Source organism: Podarcis gaigeae (assembly GCF_964106915.1).
Source record: "Podarcis gaigeae genome assembly, chromosome: 3".
NCBI lineage: Eukaryota > Metazoa > Chordata > Lepidosauria > Squamata > Lacertidae > Podarcis > Podarcis gaigeae.
In genome coordinates this window covers 107,390,287-107,413,369 of record NC_139680.1, presented here as the reverse complement: position 1 = coordinate 107,413,369, position 23,083 = coordinate 107,390,287, and the positions used below count along the sequence as shown (strand labels likewise).

The 23,083-nt window shown below is 46.4% G+C and overlaps 1 protein-coding gene across 2 annotated transcripts in view; it reads left to right on the top strand.

Annotated features, from left to right (window-relative positions):
* Positions 1 to 23,083, top strand: part of FSHR (follicle stimulating hormone receptor) — a 99,487-nt gene that overhangs the window by 71,012 nt on the left and 5,392 nt on the right. For both annotated transcript variants that reach the window (XM_083733342.1, XM_083733343.1), the window contains 5 exons: positions 1,010 to 1,081; positions 2,923 to 3,000; positions 9,228 to 9,296; positions 11,337 to 11,411; positions 15,379 to 15,564. In XM_083733342.1, coding sequence (XP_083589468.1) covers positions 1,010 to 1,081; positions 2,923 to 3,000; positions 9,228 to 9,296; positions 11,337 to 11,411; positions 15,379 to 15,564 — 480 coding nt within the window. The remainder of the gene's footprint in view (positions 1 to 1,009; positions 1,082 to 2,922; positions 3,001 to 9,227; positions 9,297 to 11,336; positions 11,412 to 15,378; positions 15,565 to 23,083) is intronic.

Below are 23,083 nucleotides of genomic sequence, written 5' to 3'. Positions count from 1 at the left end.
TTCTTTTGGTATATAAAGCACAGCAAAAGTTCTGAAATGATGGCTGCAGTTTCCTCTTCCAAGGCTTAAACTGGGTTTATCATAATTTCATCTGCCTGGGGAACCCTGGGAACTGTAGTTTTAATATGACGCCTCCAAACTGGCATGGGTTTTGTTTGTTTTTCAATAATAATAATAATAATAATAATAATAATAATAATAATAATAATAAATTTATTTATACCCCACCCTTCCTGGCCAGGGCCAGGCTCAGGGCGTCTAACACTAAATATGAATTACAATAAAATGTAATAGAAAGACAACAACCAATTAATTAAAATACAGCTTAAAATACAGCCTCATTTTAGTAGTAGCCCATAAATCAAGACCGTAAAGGGAGGAAACATCAGATACACACCCGAGCCAGCTATCCATGCTGGTCCTACATGGGGCAGAAAAAAAGCCAAGGGAAAATTTATATACCAAATCCCATATAAGGAGTCAGAGTGAGTCTAAGCCGAAGGCCAGGCAGAACAGCACCATCTTGCAGGCCCTGCGGAAAAATCCCGCAGGGCCCTAGTCTCTTGTGACTAAGGCAACATATCAATAGTAGTACATTAATGGTGGATTTATACTGGATCATCTGCACATCATTCCACGTTATTAGTTGTTCTTTGATGCTTCCCCAGCATTATTGTATTATTGTCGTATGGAGAGGGGCTCTTGTGTGCAGCAAAGGTGTGGTACAACATTGCAGGATTTCAACAGGAAGCTATAGGACATGAACCAATTGGAAATGAAGCAATATGTCTGCAATATGACCTGCACATGAAAAACATGTAAGCAGAGTTATAGAAGACATCAAACACTACCCAGAATTTGGAATATGGGGGGGGACTAAATATTGAATAACAAAATGAGGATAACAAAAATTTGCCTGCAACTTTTCTTCCTCTGTTTCATTTCAGTCATTTGTTATTCTTTACTTTTCCTCAGAGATGTGCTAACAACCTGTACTTATTCCCTCTAGGTTGCTATCAAACACTGCAATCATGTATTTACCCGTCGTTAACCAGATACATTCTTCCGTGAAGTTTGTGCTGTAAGATTTTACTGGATTATTCTAATATTTTGGGATTTTGACCATTTTTCTTGGGTTGCCCATGAAGGAAAGAGGGAGGAGGAATTATTTAAAACTGAATTCGTCCATGCCAAGAGTTGAATCAGTTCTAGTTTGTTGGAGGAAATCTCAACCAGATTTCCACACTGAATTTTGCATTGAAACATCTGCAAGTAAGAAAGAAACCAATGATCTTCAACGTTTTGATGTCTTTGAATGTTTACTGCGTTGCATCCGGGTTTTCCCTGACATTTTGCCGATTTGGCAAAATATCCCTCCCCACCACCACCACCACCACACACACCATTTTTACACCTGAAAACCAGGACATGTCTGGAATTTTCCTGATGTATGGCAAGCCTCCCCAACAGTGCTGGGGAGGGGTGATGCTAGCCCCTTTTCTTCTCTACGTGTGACTGAGATTGAGTGGAGAGAAAACTCCTGAAGAGGGCTGCAAATCCATACTGTATATCCATAAGAATGCATGATCCTTGAGGTCAGATTTGTTGGCATGCATCCAAGGAAACGGGGGCAATTCGCAGGCCCCCAGCTGGTGCCAGCCCACCAGGCAGTGTGCCAGGTGAACTCCGGTCCTTTGTTGTTGTTGTTGTTTAGTCGTTTAGTCGTGTCCGACTCCTCGTGACCCCATGGACCAGAGCATGCCAGGCACTCCTGTCTTCCACTGCCTCCCGCAGTTTGGTCAAACTCATGCTGGTAGCGCGAGAACACTGTCCAGCCATCTCGTCCTCTGTCATCCCCTTCTCCTTGTGCCCTCCATCTTTCCCAACATCAGGGTCTTTTCCAGGGAGTCTTCTCTTCTCACGAGGTGGCCAAAGCACTGGAGCCTCAGCTTCACGATCTGTCCTTCCAGTGAGCACTCAGGGCTGATTTTCTTAAGAATGGATAGGTTTGATCTTCTTGCAGTCCATGGGACTCTCAAGAGTCTCCTCCAGCACCATAATTCAAAAGCATCAATTCTTCAGCGACCAGCCTTCTTTATGGTCCAGCTCTCACTTCCACATCACTACTGGGAAAACCATAGCTTTAACTATACGGACCTTTGTTGTCTCTGCTTTTTAGGATGTTGTCTAGGTTTGTCATTGCTTTTCTCCCAAGAACTCTGGTCCTTGGTGCAGCATAAATCTGCGGCTCCAGGCTTTAGAAGACTGAGCACGCTATTCAGCAGAGCAAACGCTGCACAAACAGAAGTGGCACGAGAGGCTGTGTGAGCATATTTACAAGCAGGTTTATTCAGCGTAGATCAGGACAAAAGGAAACATGTCTGCTCTCCTTCGTGTCCAAAGCAAACAGCTAAAGCAAAAGCTACACGCAAATGGAAGTTCCCAGCAAGCTGTGCTGGAGTGTAGACAGACATGTGACACACAACAATCATGCCTGTTCCTTAAGGTGGAATGAAACATCCCAACAAGATTCAGGGGTCCTTTGGGGTGGTGCCCCCACCCATATGGCAATGGCTGGACCATAGCAACACCGCTCCTGCTCCCCTTGCTGCAATAGCAATGGGAGGGCAGCAGTGATTGATTTGAGTTTACTTATGTGCTCCTTTTCCACAACAAGCTGTTCCCAAAGCAGCTCACAGTAAACATTCAATGTCATCAAAACATTGAAGATAATTTCTTTCTTTCTTACTTGCAGATGTATCAGTATTTGACTTTATTAGATTTTATTTTGCTCTTAGAACTGAAAGGCGGATTAGAAATCTTCCAGACCAAGGAAAGTTTGATGCCTTGTATGCCAACAACGCATCAAAGGGGCGCGTTTTAATTTCCTTTTTTGAAATGTATTTTTTCTTTAAATCTCAGCGACGTCCAAGACAACATAAACATACACAAGATTGAAAGAAATTCTTTCCTGGGGCTCAGTTCTGAACGTGTTGATATGTAAGTACTCTCCGGTCAATAGGATTTATTTTATTTTTGCCCATGTGCTCATGTTAACCTATCTCCAACTTTAAACAAGGGTTTTGATGCTCATGTAAGCAAACTAATATTGGGTTGGATCCTTCACTCCTGCTAGTGAGTGGTGTTGCGGGTTGGGGAGGTGACCTTTTATGATTTTCCCCTCCCTCTTTAGCCTCCAGCACTTATTTTATTGCATTGCATTGCATTTATTGCCCGCCTTTCCCCCCCCCCCCTTCAATCCCCACAACAACCCTGGGAGATCGGTTAAGCTGAGAGGCAGTGACTGGCCCAAGGTCACCCAATGAGCTTCATGGCTAAGTGGGGATTTGAACCCTGGTCTCCCAGGCCCTAGTTTGACACTCTAACCACTATAGCACAGTGGCTACTAACACTATTCTAGACAGCCATGGGATCTTCCAGAGCTATGTAGGAAATGGTGCTGGGAGCCGTGAGGGTGGGAAAATCTGTCTCTGACCAAAGGATCTGTCTACTGGATCAAAAGCTTTCCATTCCATGGAAAGTGAAGTCTGAATCCCACCCAATACTGTGTAGTAATTAAAAACACTGCTTTTAGCAGAGCCTGGCCCTGGGAAATGATTACAGTGGTACCTTGGGTTACAGACGCTTCAGGTTACAGACTCCGCTAACCAAGAAATAGTACCTCAGGTTAAGAACTTTGCTTCAGGATGAGAACAGAAATCGCACGATGGCGGCACGCCGGCAGCAGGAGGCCCCATTAGCTAAAGTGGTACCTCCGGTTAAGAACAGTTTCAGGTTAAGAACGAACCTCCAGAACAAATTAAGTTCTTAACCCGAGGTACCACTGTGCTGTCCTAGATAAAAAGGGACTGGTTGGTGCATATTCCATCTAAAAATCACTGCACTCTTCATCAACACACTTCCAGCTCTTTTCCTGCTGCATTTTCAGTATTTCTGTCATGGATCCTTTAACTGAGGTTCCTATATTGCAAGGGGTTGCAGCTCTACAATTCTATGATTCTGTGTTTCCGCTATGTTGCTCCTTCTCCCCAAGCCCATGCAGTTTATCCTGGGTTTTTATTTTTGTTTTTGTTTTTGTTTGTTTTTGGAAAATGGAAGAACTACCCTGGAGTTGTATCCACAACAACTTTCCAGCCGATTAGGTTTCACGGACATGAAAACAGGCCTTCTCCACGCCAGACAAACTGGATTTCTTCTTTTCTTTTCCACTCACCAACTTCTCCTTCTCTCTCTCGAATCGCAACGTGCAGCAAATTTAAAAAGTAATGATGCCCAGGGTAGTCTCTCTTTTTACACTTGCCAAGGCAGCCCCACATCATTCAAGCAGTGCTCTAGAGGACAGCAGGACGACTTCATCATTCCTGCTGGCTGCAGACATTCCATTACTCAGACAAGCAATGGGCAGAGAGGCTGATAATTTGCTACGCTTGTGCATAATGTTAATATATTGTCACAGGCGACTTCGCAGTCCGGTGCCACGCTGAGGCCTTAAGAAGCCTTCTCATTGCGCAGGAACAATGATGTTTCCTAATGAACCATCCCTGATTCCTCCTCCCTCTTTTTTTGCATTGTTTTTTGGGGGGTGAACATATCTAAATGTCCCCTTGAAGCGGATGCCTGCATTCCATTGTTGCTATCACCAAGTCAATGGTCGCCATTTGTTTGTGCCTTTGTAGAAGCTTCCATGCGGGTCGTTCGTGGACGGCCATTTTGTCCAGGGATGTGCAGAATTGCTGGGCAGTATAGATCCCTCCCCAGCCCCCTCGCCCTGCCAGATCAGAACTGAGCCATATGTAATCTGAGTGGCATGACTGGCAGTTCTTCAAGGCGGTATCCCAACCATAATCTTGTATGAAAAAGATGAAGAGGCAAGCCAGGGTCAGGGAGATATTGCAGGGGCATATACAATTATGATTTAAAGCTATGGTTTTCCCAGAAGTGAGAGCTGCACCATAAAGAAGGCTGATCACCGAAGACTTCATGCTTTTGAATTATGGTACTGGAGGAGACTCTTGAGAGTCCCATGGACTGCAAGAAGATCAAACCTATCCACTCTTAAGGAACTCAGCCCTGAGTGCTCACTGGAAGAACAGATCCTGAAGCGGAGGCTCCAATACTTTGGCCACCTCATGAGAAGAGAAAAGACCCTGATGTTGGGAAAGATGGAGGGCAGAAGGAGAAGGGGACGACAGAGGACGAGATAGTTGGACAGTGTTCTCGAAGCTACTAGCATGAGTTTCACCAAACTGCGGGAGGCAGTGGAAGACAGGAGAGCCTGGCGTGCTCTGGTCCATGGGGTCACGAAGAGTTGGACACGACTAAACGACTAAACAACAAATACAATTACGAATGGGGTGGAGAAAAAGAATAAAAAGAACCTAGAGCAGGGACAGGGGGCCTGTGGCCTTCCATGTCCTGCTGGACCCAACTCCCATCATTCCCTGACCATTGGTCCATGCTGGCTGGTGTTGATGGAGGGCCACAGGGAAACCAAACCTGACCTAGTTAGACAGTGGCCTTCAGTTTCATAGAGCTCCCCCCGTTCGGTGTGTCATGTGAAGTTTGAGAGGGGGAAAATGCAAAGGTACAATGTGCAGCCTGCTTGCTAAGAAGTATAAGGCCCCGAGACTGAAAGCGGATTAGATATTATATGCGGATTATATGGGGGGGGATATTATAACACAAAAACAATCATAATGGGCTGAAAAAAATACTCAGCAGTAGATGTTATAACGGGAGATTATGTAAGGTAATGAAAACAAATTAGTAGAGTAAGGAAATGCAGTTGAAAGGATAGTAGATAGGAAACCATGGAAAGAGTGGAAGGGAAGTATAATTTAAGATATACGGGATTTAAATAATCTTGGAAGAATTTAGATACGTTATTATTACTATCATATGTTTTTGTTTTGTACCTATGCTATCTTTTTTCTATTATTTTATGTATGGCTGTAACATAGTATGTGCTGGTGATGAGATAAAACAGAAAAGCAAATGAGAGAGAGAGAGAGAGAGAGAGAGAGAGAGTGCCCTGGTCGATAAGGCTATATGTTTACTCTGAGAAGCTTAGGTGCTTAGGATGTGTAAAGAAACCCTTTAAGCATTCAGCATGCTTCACATGCATGGCACTATGGTCATCCTTGCAACAAGGTAAATCAGTATTGTTATCCCCCATGTTGCAGATGGGGAGATCGAGGCTGTGAGAAAGTCCACCTAGTGAGGACATAGTAGGGTTGAGTTGCAATTCCATCCAAAGGCATCCAGACTTGTAGCTCTCTTTGGCCACTAGATCAGGCCAGCAATCTTAGAAGTAGCTGTGGTGAGTGCGATGGACCATTGGGTGGAATTCAACGTTGTGGTATTACAGATGTTTTGTCTGCGCAAACATATCGGCTTTTCCTCCTCCTGTGAGCTGTTCTGGGGGGTTTCTGGAACACACCCAAGCCAGTTTGAAGGAGAAGGGATGAAAGCAGAACCCCTTGAGCGAGGCTTCCAATGACAGGCTTCATTTGGGCAACTCTTGCCCGGTATTGTTGTTGTTGTTTAGTCGTTTAGTCATGTCCGACTCTTCATGACTCCATGGACCAGAGCACACCAGGCACTTCTGTCTTCCACTGCCTCCCGCAGTTTGGTCAAACTCATGCTGGTAGCTTCCAGAACACTGTCCAGCCATCTCATCCTCTGTCGTCCCCTTCTCCTTGTGCCCTCCATCTTTCCCAACATCAGTGTCTTTTCCAGGGAGTCTTCTCTTCTCATGAGGTGGCCAAAGTATTGGAGCCTCAGCTTCAGGATCTGTCCTTCCAGTGAGCACTGATGGCTGATTTCCTTCAGAATGGATACGTTTGATCTTCTTGCAGTCCATGGGACTCTCAAGAGTCTCCTCCAGCACCATAATTCAAAAGCATCAATTCTTCGGCGATCAGCCTTCTTTATGGTCCAGCTCTCACTTCCATACATCACTGCTGGGAAAACCATGGCTTTTACTATACGGTCATTTGTTGGCAAGGTATTGCCCAGTATTAGCAATTTTAAATAAAATAATGTTACGTATTAAGATTACTTGTCTGGAAAGAATGGTCTAAACAAGGAAGTTTTGCAGGAGTTATAAACAAAGCAATGAACGCACCTACCTAAAATGACTAATTAATGGCTAATGGAAACTATTGCAATATTAGTCTTCATTATTATCATCATCAGTGCTCTGACCTTGTTTGGAAAGTCTTGCCAGGAGCCTCCTGGCTGATGAATGACTCCCTGTCTGACTCTCCCCTCAACGGCTGCAGGCTAGGCCTCAGGGGGTCCACATCTTGATTTGTTCTCTCTCCTTCTCACCCTGTTGGTTTCACACAAGCACTCATGTCAGGGAGCCTAGCTGTGAAGCCATTTCTCTCTGGCTTGTCTTGTCACCTCCAGAGGCATCACGGGAGGTTTCCTCGTAAGCCGTGATCGCCTCTGACATGCATCAAAGACGTGACACTACCAGACACGTGCCTTTCACAGTCAAAAGGGTAATCTCTCCAACCATGACTGTAATTGATTTCCATGTCAACCTTCGCACACCCTCTTGGACCTTAGATAAGCCTATCGCTCGAATGGGCAGCTTTCGCTCTGGATTAGAGGCCAAGCATGGAGGCTTTCTGACAGTTTAATTAAATGATTCATTGTCAGCCCATCACTCAAGCCTGCCACTTTGGGTTAAGAGTGGATGAGTCTTGCCGAGTCACAATAGGAGCAGGGGAGGAGGCAAATTATGGGGTGGAAGTGATAAATACAACTGACTGCAGAAGATTGTTTGGGATGAAGCGAGGAGCCCGAGAGAGGGAAAGGCAGGTTAGCTATCGTCGTTCCCTCAGAGAAAAATTCCTCTGCAAGCTTGTCGAGATTCCCTAGTATTAGTGTTTTTTCGTCATTTTGGAAAGCGCTTTGAGTTTCCAAAGAAACTTGCAATTGCATAAGTCACCGAATGCTCTCCTGCCTCACCCCTCAGTCTGGTTTGCACAACGTGGCAAGCCAAACTATGACTTTGTAAGACTGCAGGAACATGCCTGCTGCCAGATTGAAGCTTGCAACTGCTTTGCTTCTCCCTGGCTCTCTTTCCTGCCATGGCATGCTGTGGAAGCACCAGGGTCAAGCGCCCTCCGCATTAACCGTGAGCTGTAGCCAAGGTTTGTTATTGCTATTTGTGCAATGTAGGCATGGAGAATTGGATTCCGTTCAGGTTTAATTCACACTTTCCTAAACAATCTGCAAATCAAAACATAGCAATCTTTCAAAATTTGCATTTTTCCTTAATTTGGCAGTGCAGTGCAGTTTTCTTGGTGAGTAATATGTACAAAAGTGCATGCACTAGGGCAAAATGTGCAATATTTTTGTTTGTGTTTTTGGCATAACGAAAGTGTCCAGAAAATGCATTGGAAAGCGTGGGATAAGTTTTGCTTGGCGCAATATTGTCTGAACTCCCTGCAAGCCAATCAGGATGAATGTTCAATTAACAGGCCATCTGGAAACAACCTTAAGTAGTAATTCTGGTCTATAAATGTAAAGGTAATGAAGTTACTTGTCAGTTTGATAAATGCATTATTTTGAGGTGAAGAACCCAATTAGAAAATTAGAATATTTGCAAATGATGTGATGCATAGCAGGATTGCCCCCTTTAAATGAGCAAATCAAACTTTGAAGAACTGTTACATTGCAAAAAATGGGACGCTTCTTTTCATGTCTTTCAGGCCGCCCCAGGTCCAAATCACCAATTAGCTATGAAGTTCATTTTGTAATCTGGTTAACTCACTCTCTTTCGACCTAACCTACCACAGAGCACAGCCGTGAGGATAAAATGGGGAGAGGGATAAACCTTGTATGCCGCCTGGAAGTCCTAGGTGGAAAAGTGGTATATAAATGAAGCAAATAACTTTCTTCCTTCCGTTATCTTTTTGCTAACATTTTGATTGACACCCTCCTTTTCCTGCAGAATGTGTGGCACATGGTAGATGCAACTCACTGAATTCTTATCACTGCTCCGGAGACAGTCTGATTGACTTTCTGTGGGAGTGTCACAGTTTAAAGGCTATTGTTGTTTTATGAAAAAAAGTTATTTACCACAAATTCCTTTTTAAAGGGGGGGGGAGAATTTCAGTAGAATGCTGCCATATTATTTTTTTAAAAAAAGTATAGAATAGAGTCTAACAGCCATTGTCTCTTTATTGCAGAAGGCTAAATAAAAATGGACTCACCGAAATTGAAGACCATGCCTTCAATGGGACCACCTTGTCTGATCTGTGTGTATTATTTCTTTATTCTACTGATTTGGCTTTTTGGAGAGCATTCCATGGGAGATATATATTGCAGCAAAATAACTTCAGTTACAGTTTTGTTTTCCATAGAACAGATTTAAGTAGAGGGTGGTGTCCAACTGAGCTGAACACAGATTAGAGCCACAGCAGTTGAAACCCCTCCAGTGTGATGTGGCCCAAATCCAGGACGCCATCTTCTGGGTCGGAAATCCCATGTGAGTCATGTGACCCATGTGAGATCTCAGCCCAAAATCACATGAAAGCAAGGCGTCCAAAATGGCTGCTGTGCTCCGATGGGGGGGGAGGAGAGGGATGTCCTAGTTTTTATGAGGCATTTGATGGGTATGCAGTTTATGCTAGGCCCAATAATTTCTACTCTGAGTAAACCTTGGTTGAATGCCACCCATTGACATGCATCTCCCATTGATAGGAATCAGTGCTTAAAAATGCTTAACTGTAATTGGATTGTGCTCAGTGTATTTCTTTAGGTAACAGACTTCATATACAGCAGGGGTCAGCAAACTTTTTCAGCAGGTCCACTGTCCCTCAGACCTTGTGGGAGGCCGGACTATATTTTGGGGGGGAAATAATGATGCAAGAGCGCCACGAGCCCTGGGGGCTGCTTACCTGTGTCTTGCAAGCGGCAGGGGCTGGCGGCGGCAGCGGAGGGACGTTGAGCGGCACGCAAAAGGGCTCCGGAGAGGGGCTGCTTAAAATGGCGACCACTTGAGCGTTGGTGCTGCTGGCACCAACAAAGCCCAGTCCCCTTCCTCCTCTAGGCAGGGCGGGGAGAAGCCAGGAGGAGGGGTGTGAGGGAGAGGGAGGGAGAGGCAAAGAATGCACATGCGCTGGCAATCCATGCAATGATTCCCAGAGTGTCCACGGGCCGGATCCAGAAGGCAACTGGGCCTGATCTGGCCCACGGGCCTTAGTTTGCCTACCCATGATATGCAACTTAATCTCTGTGTTTGTGCGTGTTTAAGTTCTTTCTTTGCATAGAATATTGAGTCTTAAGCCAGGTAGCTTACACACAGCTAAGGATCACTGTGTTGTTAGAGGTGGCAAAACGGGTGCAAATCCTATAACTGTGGAGTGAAATCATAACAGAGGGAGGAACAGTGGATGTTGCTTTATGCAGAGACATACCATGGCCCACCAAGCTCTGTTGACCACAGGGTTATTGATCGGAACTCCCATCCAAAGCTGGAGCCAAACTCCTTTGGATCCTCCGAGGGGGGTGATCCTTGGGCCCCTTACCTATGTCTCCCTGGAACTGGCATAATAGATACCCTCCACTCCTTCTACCCTGGCTGTCACAAGCTGGCAGGGCTTGAGGTCCAGCTGTGGGACTGACACTTCACGCCTCCCTGACTCCATTTAAGATTGTTCTGCCCACCAGCCAGCAGCGGAGCAAGCCGATCGGGTGCCTGGGGCGGCATGAGTGCCCTGTGCCCAAGGCTGGGGCCAGCCACCCACGGGGCAGGGCAAGCCAGAGTAGGACACTGCACAGGGCCTCCAAGGAGTCTGCCTGCCTCCTCCCTCTCAGCCACCTTACATCTGAGGGGGAGGCGGCGGACAGACCGTTTGGGGCAGTGCTGAGCCTGCGGGCGCCCAAGCCACCGTGTCACTCCCAGGAGAGACGTGTGGCTCAGGCACGCTGCAGGCCCTGCGGTGAGTGCTGCCTGGAATTTTGTCACCCCCCTCAGTGGTGACACCCAGGGTGGACCACCCCCCACCGCACCCCCCTTCCTCCGCCCCTCCCCAGAGCAGACTTACAGTCTAAGATACACAAGACAAAAGGTGGAAAAGGAGGGAAGAGGTGAAAAAAGCAAACTCAGGCACTCGTGCTTAAAGTTAAAGGGCCCCTAATGATGGTCACAGGGTCTGGATGGGTTCATAGCCTTTCTTTCAAAACAACTGACTAGTCAATTAAACACTAGCCATTTAAGCAACTCTAGCTAGTTGATGGGGGGCGGGAATCAAACAGTAACCACAACTTTTGTTTATTTCTTTTTTCTAACATAGAAATCTGAGTGGTAATGACAAGCTGGAAAAATTACCCAATGAAGTTTTCCTGGGAGCCAATGGACCAGCCGTTTTGTAAGTAATAATTCTCACTAATTTTTTGCTGCCGTTGTGTCAATATCTCCGACGAGTGGTCACAACAGACAAGGAGGCACATATTCAGAATTCAAAAATGCTGCACCCCACCCTGCTGTCTTAAGGGGCATGGACCAGCAAGACCTGCTCCCTGTGGTTATTCTGTTTGTGTGTCCAGGCTAATGGCTTTTTTAATCGTACGATCATGTTCAGCGGTGCTTGCCTCTCTCGGGCAGAACCCTCCATTTCTGGGCAGCGGAAAGGCCTTTGACTCCCACAGCATCGCCAGCCTCATGTAAATCTCACCATCTGTATTTGTCCTCTGCTCCTGATAATGTTTATTCCAACCCCCCTGTTTTGTTTTGCTTCCCCTGCACAGGATTCCAGCTCTTCCTTATCCGTGATTTTAATATTTGGATAAGGCTGTAACTGAAGCTTCTTTGTAGCAGCCAAGCAATAAACATTTCTTTGAGATGGGGTTACAGCAGGGCGGAGAGGGGGGAGGAAAATAACCACCGTTTCCCTGTAGTGAGAAGTTAACGCAACGCCTTTGTAAGCAGGAGCCAAACACCATCACATTCTGATGGGTTATCAAATTGATTTCACTGCAGTTCAGATTCATCCGATACTTCAAATTCAAACACTGAGTTATTTTTATGAGAATTATTCTGTTCTATTACATCGTTCTGTGGATGGTAAATTGCCTTTTTTCTCTCTTTTTTTTATCCTGGCCAAGATCATGAAAGAGAGTTTTTCTACTCATCTGTCACCGGAGAATACACCCAAACGTACTTTCACTTACAGGAATGATTGACCCATAATAACATCTTTGCTTGGCGAAAACAGAATTGACTAAATCAATTCTTTTTCTTGCTTTCTTTTTCCAACCCCCCTCTTCTTCTTCTTTTCTACCAGCACAACAAATGGTATTTTTTTTATTAAATTGCCCGACAGGCTGATTTAAGGCTTGTTGTTCCCAAATCAGTATTCAGGTGACAATTAACAATGCCAAGTAGTTTATATTCAAAAAGAAGAATCCAGAGCCAGCATTTGCGTAGAACATTGAGTTGCAAGGTGCTGCCGCTCAAGCTAACAATGGAATTGGAACTCGGGCCAATGTGGGGTACTAGCCAGGTATCCACCCTGTCTTCTCCTATCCATCTCTAACCAACATAAGGTGCTTCAGAGAGATTGGGCAGGGAAGCAAGAAGACCGGTTCACACCAAGGTGGAGAACCTGTGGCCCTCAAGATGTTGTTGGACTACAACTCCCATCATCCCTGATGATTGGTCCTGTTGGCTGGGGCTGATGGGGAGTCCAGCTGTATCTCAAGGGCTGCCGTCTCCCCAGCCCCTGCTTTATTGGCACCTCCAAATCTACATGCTGATCGAGGTGGGCCACTTCTGCCAAATGGTAGAACCGGCCCTTTCTATACTTGGACCTGAGATTGGTTCCCTTACCTGGCCCAAATTTAGTTGTGCAGTGTGCCCATGAAAAGGAACAAGTTCTATCCCTGGGGCTTTCCAAAGAGCATGCAAATGCACAACAATTCAATACCCAAGATGAAAGCTTCATCGCCAGCATCCAGTTGGACAACATTGTTGACCTAATGTCATTCGTTATGTCTTGGGCTTACGAAGCAGCCACTTTATCAGCTTTACCAGTTTGTCTGCCCTCGTCCCTTTGCCATGAACGGTGGTCATATTCAGATTCTCACCACACCACACCACCTGCTTTCATGCTGACCTAATGGTCAATTTTCTGCAATGAGCAGAAGCTCTCAAGTTTTTATCCTCTCCAGGCCCCTTCAGCTTCAGCATCTGTCAAGGAATCATCCCTCCTTGCTCCACCCATTTTGTGCCATCATCCAACGCTCATTCATTTTTGGGGTCCCTTCTCTCCTTCAGACCACTCATGCACAGTGAAGACAGTCCTTGACCAAATGGCAATCCACTTGAATTCTCTGCTTGGCACTTTTCCTCACACACTGGTTTGTTTCCATGTATTGTGGCCTTGCAGCTGTGAAGCTTCATCTGGACACACACACACACACACACACACACACACACCTCTAGTGTCAATGTCTCGTTGTGCTAATGCTGCAAGAACTGTATTTTGCAGGCATGGAAGCCAAATAGATTGCCTGTTGTTTCCTCCTTGTCAGCTCTCATTGCTATTTTCTTGCAGAAAGCAATCATATCTGTTCAGCATGGCTTCCCTCCTGGAAAACTGGGCTTGGTACTAGCAACCTTGACATCCCTATCCCTTTATATGAGTTTCCTCCACACCCCACCCCACACCCAAAAAAAGAAAGAAAGCTAAAAGACAGCTATTACCTGCAGGCTGCCTGTCTACAGGCTAACATGGGATGCTCATGAACATTCTAACTGCCCAGGACAAATGCATCAAATGTGTCAGCTTTGCTAGAACTTTGGCAAACAGTGTGATTTCTAAGAAGGAAGTGAAAGGCCCCTTTGGGTGAGGCAGAAAATTCATGCAGGATCTAAAGACAAAACGGGTTGGGTGCTGACGGCAGAGAAGGAACCAATAGGCAAAGGAGCTTTGGAGATGTATGCCCTGAGGACCAGGGAGAACAAAGTGATGCTCAGTGGGGTACAGGTTGAAGTTAGGGCAGGCAACAGAGAATGGGGCACGTGTACCTTTAACATGTTATCAGCAGAGTTAATCTGGCATGGACATGGGTGAACCTGCTGAAATTCCATCTACCCACAAAATTGTTGAAAGATTAAGGAGCCCTATCTGTCTTTGTGTCCATTGAACCGACTGCCAGGCATTGGCCCAGTTCCAAGACAGGTTGTAGCTGCGGCTCAATCGCAAAAGACAAGAATCAGACATGATCAGAATCAGTTGGAAATCAGGAACCACAACAGGCAGAGTCTGTAAGGACTCACTGCACCGATTGAGAAAGTGGCTTGGATATAAGGCCTTTATAGAGTCTGGTGTGTCCTGATTGACTCCCTTCAGGCTAAATATGCAGCTTAAGGGCACCTTTTCCCTTAAGGTGGGGTGTTCCCCAGGCCACCACCCACTCTCATTAGGCCACACCCCTTTCATGCCCTTCTTCGAACCCTCCTTGAATGCTTTTGCCTAGATGGGAAGGTGTCCTTGAAAAGCCTCTTGCCTGGCTGGCTGGAGAGGTGTGTTCAAAAACTACTCCCATCCTAAGGACTAGCCAGTCTGGTCTTCTGACCCAGAGGGCTGGTGGTGCAAATAGCTGGATGCTGAAGACCATAGCTAGGAGCTTTTCTCAATGTCTTCAAGTATCTGTACAAGTCTTTAGCTGCAGGTTTCTAGTATTTTAACACAAGGATCAGAGCATATAGATGAGAAACTATGTATTGAGCCCAGGAGAGTTTACCTACAAATAGGGGTGTTGGAGAACTCCAACAGAAATGGGGACAGAAATTGCCGGTGTTTGCTTATTCCCATGTCTGAAACGGAAATCAATTCAGTGAATATGACCGGTATTCCCTGTTGTTTTTGGCTTTCGGCCCACAAGCAATACGTTATTGATTACATTTCTTCTCCCGTTTGCATTGTGTTCCCTTTACATTGATATGAATGGGGTAGAATGACAGAATGTTGCAGTTTAGGTAATTGATGACCTAAGGTTGGTAATGTCCCCACAGAGGACAGTAAGACAAGTAACCTGGGTTTTGGCAGAAGATGAACTGCAGCAGAATGGAAACACTGCTACATGTGAGAGGGCACGATAAAAAATAATGCCTTCTGATGTCCCTACTTACAAGTAAGACCCACGTCTTCGGTAGGGCTTACTCTCAAGGAAGCTTGCACAAGATCATATTATCAGTTCTTATTTTTTGTGTTTCTTGCTAGTTTATTTTCCGTTGCTAATGAAGGAGATTCTCAAAATGTCTCCAGCGTTCCATGTACGTAGTGAATTGGTTTGTTTGGAATTATGAAGCAATCACATTTCTTCTTAAAGGGATATTTCAGAGACCAAGATCAGCCAGCTGCCCAGCATTGGACTGGAGAAAATTAACAAGCTGATAGCAAGATCTGCATACAACTTAAAGAAACTACCTCCTTTGGACAAGTTCCGCTCCTTGATTGAGGCAAACCTCACCTATCCAAGCCACTGCTGTGCATTTGCAAACTGGACAAAACAAAAGTGAGTGGCCCCAATTCTTTGCATTTAAGCGTCTGAATTTATCTGTGTCTGAGTCTGTCTTGAGTTAGATGGTGTTTGTCACGTGCCATTTCTCTGTCCTGCTATGCCAAAGAGACTGGTGTACTACCTTTAACGTTTCTCAAGCAGTTTCAAAAACACACAGGCTCACAGAATTCCCAGCTCTCATGCTTTAAGCAGGAGATACCAATGGTCAAGTATGGTCTATTGGTAAAACCTATTGGTTTCGCATCTTTCTGACTATTTGCAGGACCTTAGCCAGACCTAGCAGAGTCAACGCAGAATCCACGGAAGACTTGGCGACTTGGCTGCAGACAGGATAGACGAAGCAGGAACCAGGAACTTGTAGTTAGGTGTTTATTATATACAGTGGACTATTTACAGGAACAGAACACAGATCTTTTGCTAGCTCTCTCTCTCACAACTCTCAACTCCTCCACTGACATAGAACTCTGAACCTCTGAACACTGAACTAAAAGTTAGTAGGCCATTAATTATCACTCCTTTGAGAGAGCTTGACCAATCAGGGAGCGGTCTCCATGTCTCTGTTATCACCAGGCAGACTTACTCCTTCAGATTGCCTTCTGGCTATCTGCCAAATCTTAATTGACTCTGTGTGAGTAACTACATGTACACAGTTTCCCAACATGGTCACCTTTCCAGATGTAAGGACTACCCATTAGACCAGAAATTGGGAAGCCTGTAACCCCTCCATATATTTGTTGGACTCCAGCTCCTATCAGCCCCAGCCAGTATAGCCAGTGGTCAAGGATGATGGGAGCTGTAGCCCAGCAAGGTATGTTGGGCCGCAGTTTCCCACTCCTGTTTTAAAGGATTCACCAATGAGAGTGGGAATTCAACAGCATGGAGGGTTGCTAGTTAGCCACCGGTGCAAGGCAACTCCTCTTCCTTCTTGCCAAGGCCTTTTTCTTATAAGGCAGAGGAAGCTGGAGAGGGCCCAAGAGCTTTCACGCACCACTTAAAAATCGTAGAATCATGGAATCATAGAGTTGGAAGGGAACTGCAAGGTAGGAATCTCAGCTAAAGCAGCCATGACAGATGGCCATCCAATCTCTGCTTGAAAACCTCCAAGGATGGCGAGTCCATCGCCTCTCATGGGAGTCTGTTTCATTGTTGAATAGCTCTTACTGTCAGAAAGTTCTTCCTGAGGTTGAGTCGGAATCGCCTTTCTTGTAACTTGAAGCCATTGGTTCAAGTCCTGCCCTTCAGAGCAGGAGAAAACAAGCTTGTTCCCTCTTCCATGGGATAGCCATTGAGATATTTGAATGTGGCTATCATAAATCAGATATCCTTCAAAAACCACACTCGTTTCTGCAGTGCAGCTCTCCGGGAAAGTACAAAAAGTACATTTGCTATGTAAAGCTTGCATAAATCTGCATAGATTGGTGGAAATAATGTATACAGGGCCGTAGGTAGGGGGTGGTGAAGTGGGGCCCTGCTGGGGGCACAGGCGAGGAGGGGGCGCAAAAATCAGCTAAAAACATGTACATAAACATGCCTATAAATAAAAATATCAATTATTGCCTCATAGAAAAAGGTTTTTAATAGAGGGTGAATTGAATGGGTGGAGGGGGGGGGAGGTTGGAGGAGAGGGGGAAAGGAGAGCTAATTTGTCTGTGGTTAGGGGGTTCTGGAAGGTTCTGCCAGGGGCGCAAAATCACCTAGCTACGGCTCTGAATGTATACAGTTGCATTATAGCAGCATACAAAAATGTGTACATTAAGAGAAATTTGTTCCAAAATGCTGACAAATTGTCAAACCTGTACAAAACCTGTACATACTGGTGTGGAAATGTAGAGTACTGAACCTAAGACTAGGAAAATGAGAATCTGAGATAAACCGAAACTGACATATTCATCCATCCCTGCTCACTACCAGACAGACCCTTGCCCAAGAGAGTTGTTGGGCCATTTTGAATCCAGCCAACAGAAGAAAGAGAAATCTTTCCTTTTTTGCAGCTTGCCAAAAAGAAGCAGGCTTTGGGTGGTGCATTCAGGTACACATTGTTTGCCTCGGGGGGGGGGGTGCTGCTGATGTTATTCAGTCTATCTGAACGCCTGCTTGGTCCTCCCATGTAGAATATGTATGTAAATGACAGACACTGGCAAAGTAGAAACCATCCTCAAGTCTGCAAGACTTGCCTTCACAAAAGAACCGACTGCATAAAAGGCTGCTTCCGGAGGCTCTCTATCACTTTGGCAGATGGGAAGAGGACCATAGACATTTGGGCAGCCATAGGACAGGATAGGAGTGGGCGCGATGAAATTGATACACCCACAGCGTGCATTTGCGTCCCTGATTTTCGAAAAGATTCATTAGCAAGACCCCTGTGGAGCTTTACCAATGCTAATCACAGGGCTTCCTCAGCCTCTTAAATCAACCTTCCCTACAAATGATTTGCCACCAGTGGGGTATCGCCGGGCCTTCGAGCATCAAGGGTCCTCCTCATTTATCTCCATCTTTCTCAAGTATTCTTTGAGATTTGCACGTTGATTGATTTAATTAACCCACAAACTCTCTTGGTTTGTGTTGCCGATCATGCATTTAACTGCTTCTCGGTTCAGTGTTTCACGGCATAGGTGGGCTGGCTTCAGCTTTGCAAAATCCATTATTATTATTATTTATGAGGACCCTCCTGGTCCACCACTCATGTTCGAAATTTGCAGACCAAGAGTGCATATGCTCAGGATGTCCTGGCGCTTAAGGCACAACCAATCTGCTTTAAGTGATCCTGAGTATGTACTCCTTGCTTAAGAAGTACTTGACAGCACAATGCTGTGCATAGCTGTCAACGGTTCCCCTTTTTAAAGGGAAATTCCCTTATTCCAAATAGGATTCCTCGCAAGAAAAGGGAAAAGTTGACAGCTAAGTAAGCCCAATTGAGTCCAATGTGACTTGCTTCCAGGTAAGTGTGTAAGATTGCAGCTTTGGAACTGTCTTTGCAGTTGACAAGTACCGTATTTTTTTGCTCTATAGAACACTTTTTCCCCTCCAAAAATGAAGGGGAAATGTGTGTGCGCCCTATGGAGCAAAAAATACGGTAATCCATTAGCAAATGCCCAGTGGTTCTTTTACTCGATTAGTGTCTAGAATAGACAGACAGATAGGTAGACAAAACATAGTTTTGACTATGGCAGACCAACACGGCTACCTATCTGTAGATAGGTAGACAGACAGATGTGTGCGTACAGTGCTTTTCCCCAAGAAAAATAGATGCCGGAACTCACGGTGAAGTGGTTACAATAAGTCACCAGGCACCTTGGGGCAGCCCTGAACAGATGTTGGTTTGACAACAGCCATGTTCGCTGCCTGCAGAAGTTCTAAGAACTACAGCAAGCTGTCTCCCTAGCTGATTTGGGGGTCGCCCCTGGTTCTGGTGCAGGTCAAATAAATGCACATCCTCTTCCATCATTCCCTTAGATTCAGGTGGATGTTTAGAGCAGCTCAGAAGGGCTCTTGCACAAACACACATGTGCCATGGTAGAGGCCTGGCTGAAAAGCTTAAAGCCCTCTGCCGTAACATGGGAGGCAGATAGAAGAAAAGGAAATATGAATTGGCCCTGTAGCTTAATCAAGCATGGCTAACTTATCCCAAGTTGATGGCCTTTCAGCTGATTCCCTGGTGGCACGCTGGAATGCGGAGTTAACCAGGGCTACTGACTGTCTGGCTCCGAAGCGCCCTCTCCGATTGCATGGAGCCCGGACAGCCCCGTGGTTTTCCCCGGAGCTGAGGGTGATGAAACAATCGTTGAGACGGCTAGAGCGCCGGTGGCGGAAAACTCCTTCTGAATCAGACCGGACACGGGTTAGAGCTCAACGTCGAGCCTACCAAGTGGCAATGGCGACGGCGAAGAGGGCCTTCTTCGCCGCCTCCATTGCATCTGCAGAAAACAGCAGCAGGAGACTTTTTCAGGTGGTTCGCAGTTTATCGGAACCACCTGTACCACCGGGGCCTAGTAGGGACCCCAAGATCTCCTGCAATGCTTTTGCAAAGTTTTTTGCAGATAAAATCGCTCAGATTCAGAAGCAGGTAGACTCCACAGTGGGAGCAGGGCCAGGGCGGGAGAGTGCTAGAGTTCTGTCTGGTCCTGTTATATGGGATCAATTCCAATCTGTTACCTCCGAGGATGTGGACAGGCTGCTTGGACGAGTGAAACCGACCACCTGTCTCCTTGATCCTTGCCCATCCTGGCTGATAAAAGCGAGCCGGGAAGGGCTGGGCGATGGGCTTTGCGGGGTGGTGAATGCTTCCCTCTGTGAGGGAGCCTTCCCAGACCCGCTGAAAGAGGCGGTCATTAAACCGCTTCTTAAAAAAACATCTTTAGACCCGGCCAATTTGGCCAACTATCGCCCAGTCTCAAATCTGCCATTCTTGGGCAAGGTGATTGAGCGGGTGGTTGCTGAACAACTCCAAGCACGCCTGGAGGAAACGGACCATTTGGATCCCTTCCAATCTGGATTCAAGCCTCACCATGGGACTGAAACTGCCTTGGTCGTGCTGGTTGATGATCTCCAGCGGGCTAGGGACAAAGGTGAGAGCTGTTTCCTAGTTCTGCTGGATCTCTCAGCGGCCTTTGACACCATCGACCATAACATCCTTCTGGACCGTCTAGAGGGGCTGGGAGCTGGGGGCACTGTCATACAGTGGTTCCGCTCCTTCCTCCTGGGCCGTGTCCAGAAAGTGGGGGGGTGAGTGTTCAGACCCCTGGGCTCTCACTTGTGGGGTGCCTCAGGGTTCTGTCCTCTCCCCCATGCTTTTTAATATCTATATGAAGCCGCTGGGAGAGATCATCAGGGGGTTTGGACTGGGTGTTCATCAGTATGCAGATGACACCCAGCTCTACCTCTCCTTTAAATCAGAACCAGTGAAGGCGGTGAAGGTCCTGTGTGAGTGCCTGGAGGCGGTTGGAGGTTGGATGGCGGCTAACAGATTGAGGTTGAATCCTGACAAGACAGAAGTACTGTTTTTGGGGGACAGGAGGCGGGCAGGTGTGGAGGATTCCCTGGTCCTGAATGGGGTAACTGTGCCCCTGAAGGACCAGGTGCACAGCCTGGGAGTCATTTTGGACTCACACCTGTCCATGGAGGCGCAGGTTAACTCTGTGTCCAGGGCAGCTGTCTACCAGCTCCACCTGGTAGGCAGGCTAAGACCCTACCTCCCCGCGGACTGTCTCGTCAGAGTGGTGCATGCTCTGGTTATCTCACGCTTGGACTACTGCAACGCGCTCTATGTGGGGCTACCTTTGAAGGTGACCCGGAAACTGCAATTAATCCAGAATGCGGCAGCTAGACTGGTGACTGGGAGTGGCCGCCGGGACCACATAACACCGGTTCTGAGAGATCTGCACTGGCTCCCAGTACATTTCCGAGCACGATTCCAAGTGTTGGTGCTGACCTTTAAAGCCCTAAACGGCCTCGGTCCTGTATACCTGAAGGAGCATCTCCACCCCCATCGTTCAGCCCGGACACTGAGATCCAGCGCCGAGGGCCTTCTGGCGGTTCCCTCATTGCGAGAAGTGAGGCTACAAGGAACCAGACAGAGGGCCTTCTCGGTATTGGCGCCCGCCCTGTGAAACGCCCTCCCATCAGATGTCAAAGAGATAAAGAATTACCTGACATTCAGAAGACATCTTAAGGCAGCCCTGTTCAGGGAAGTTTTTAATATGTAATGCTGTACTGTTTTTAACACTGATTGGGAGCCGCCCAGAGTGGCTGGGGAAACTCAGCCAGAAGGGCGGGGTATAAATAATAAATTATTATTATTATTATTATTATTATTATTATTATTATTATTATAAGAGCAGCTAGGAGCTTTTTGCTCCCTGCTACTGAGATGTCGCCCCAGGTGACTATTTAAGAACATAAGGATAGAGTTCTGGGCACCACAATTTAAGAACCTGGAACACATGTAGAGGAGGGCAACCAAGATGATCAAGGGTCTGGAAACCAAGCCTTATGAGGAACGGTTGAGAGAGCTGAGTAAGTTCAGCCTGGATAACAGGACATTGAGAGTAGATAAGATAGGAATCTTCGAATATCTCAAGGCTTGTCAAGGGGACCCGAACCAGTGGCTCCAAGCTACAAGAAAGGAGATTCCAGCTTAATATCAGTCTGTTCCTGCTTGCATTGGATCTCTCGCCCTTCCTCCCTTTTAGGTCAGCTTCCTTTGCGTATTGACCTTGCTATGGACTTTGGTTGGTTGCCTTAGTTGCCCAAGGGGCCTGGTAGGACTTTTTTTATCCATTTGGCAAATTGGCACCAGTCTCTTGGTTTCTTCGCCTACCTCGTAGCAACTCATCACAACTTTCTGGTATTGGCGGTTAGGCATTGGAATAGGTGTGCTGTGTTGGAGGATGGGGTATGGGTCATCATCTACCGCTCCTCTTTCGGGTATTCCGTTAAAGGAATCCAGCGGTCGTGGATCCTGCCTGATGCCCTGCTGGTGGCTAGGGCCATGGCACGACCCCTGGTGACATCATGGGGGAGCTTCCAGTTGTATTTGCATCAACAAGCTCCTCCCACTGGTTGTTAACTCTGAAATGACTCCCTGCTGAGTGGGGTCATGTATTGCTGTTTTTATCCAATGCCTAAGCCAATACTACTCACATGCTGTAACCAATAAAGTTGTGGCCTTATTTTGCCCATTAACCTAAAATAATGTGCCTTTGTGTCTTATTATAATCCTATGCGGGTGGCAGGGCCTCGACTCATGAGCTGTTCAACAGTGAAACGGACTCCCTTGGAAGGTGTTGATCTGCCCTTCATTAGAGGTTTTTAAGCAGAGGCTGGCTGGCCATCTGTCATGGATGCTTTAGTTGAGATTCCTGCATTGCAGGTGTTAGGTTGTGGGTGAACATATCAGACGACACAACGATTCTTCAAACAGCTCTTGTTTATTCACAAGCCAGGACAGAACTCAACTGAAGGGTTCAGTCAGCCTGCTTATATAGAGCTCCAGTACAATGTTACTGTAACCACTTTCTAAAACTATCCAATCACTGAACGTCACTTTCGATCCCTTATTTGCATAACTATCTACAGTATCCCCCTGCTGGCCCAGGGTGAGAACTTCAGTACATAACAGCAGGGGGTTGAATTAGGTGGCCCCTGGGGCCCCTCTCCACTCTACAATTCTTTGATTCTACCCTCTTCTCATGGTAGCCATGGGTGACCCACAAGCAGGATCTGAATGCAACAGCGTTCTGTCCTCCTGTGGCTTCCAGCAACTGGTATTTAGAACCACTGCTGCCTCTGACTGTGGAGGTCGAACGTATAACACAGATCCATGCCCCAGTCTCCAAAGCTGGCCAAAGGTGATAAATAATGCACATCATATTGCTAGAAATATCCTGAGTATTTGCTCTGCGTTTATTTCAAGACCGAGACAATTCTCCTGGGAATTTCTATGGAGGTATGCGAAGGAGATATAACAAGAGTGAACAGGAGAGAGAAAGGCTGGTGGAATCAGAATAGGGTTGCA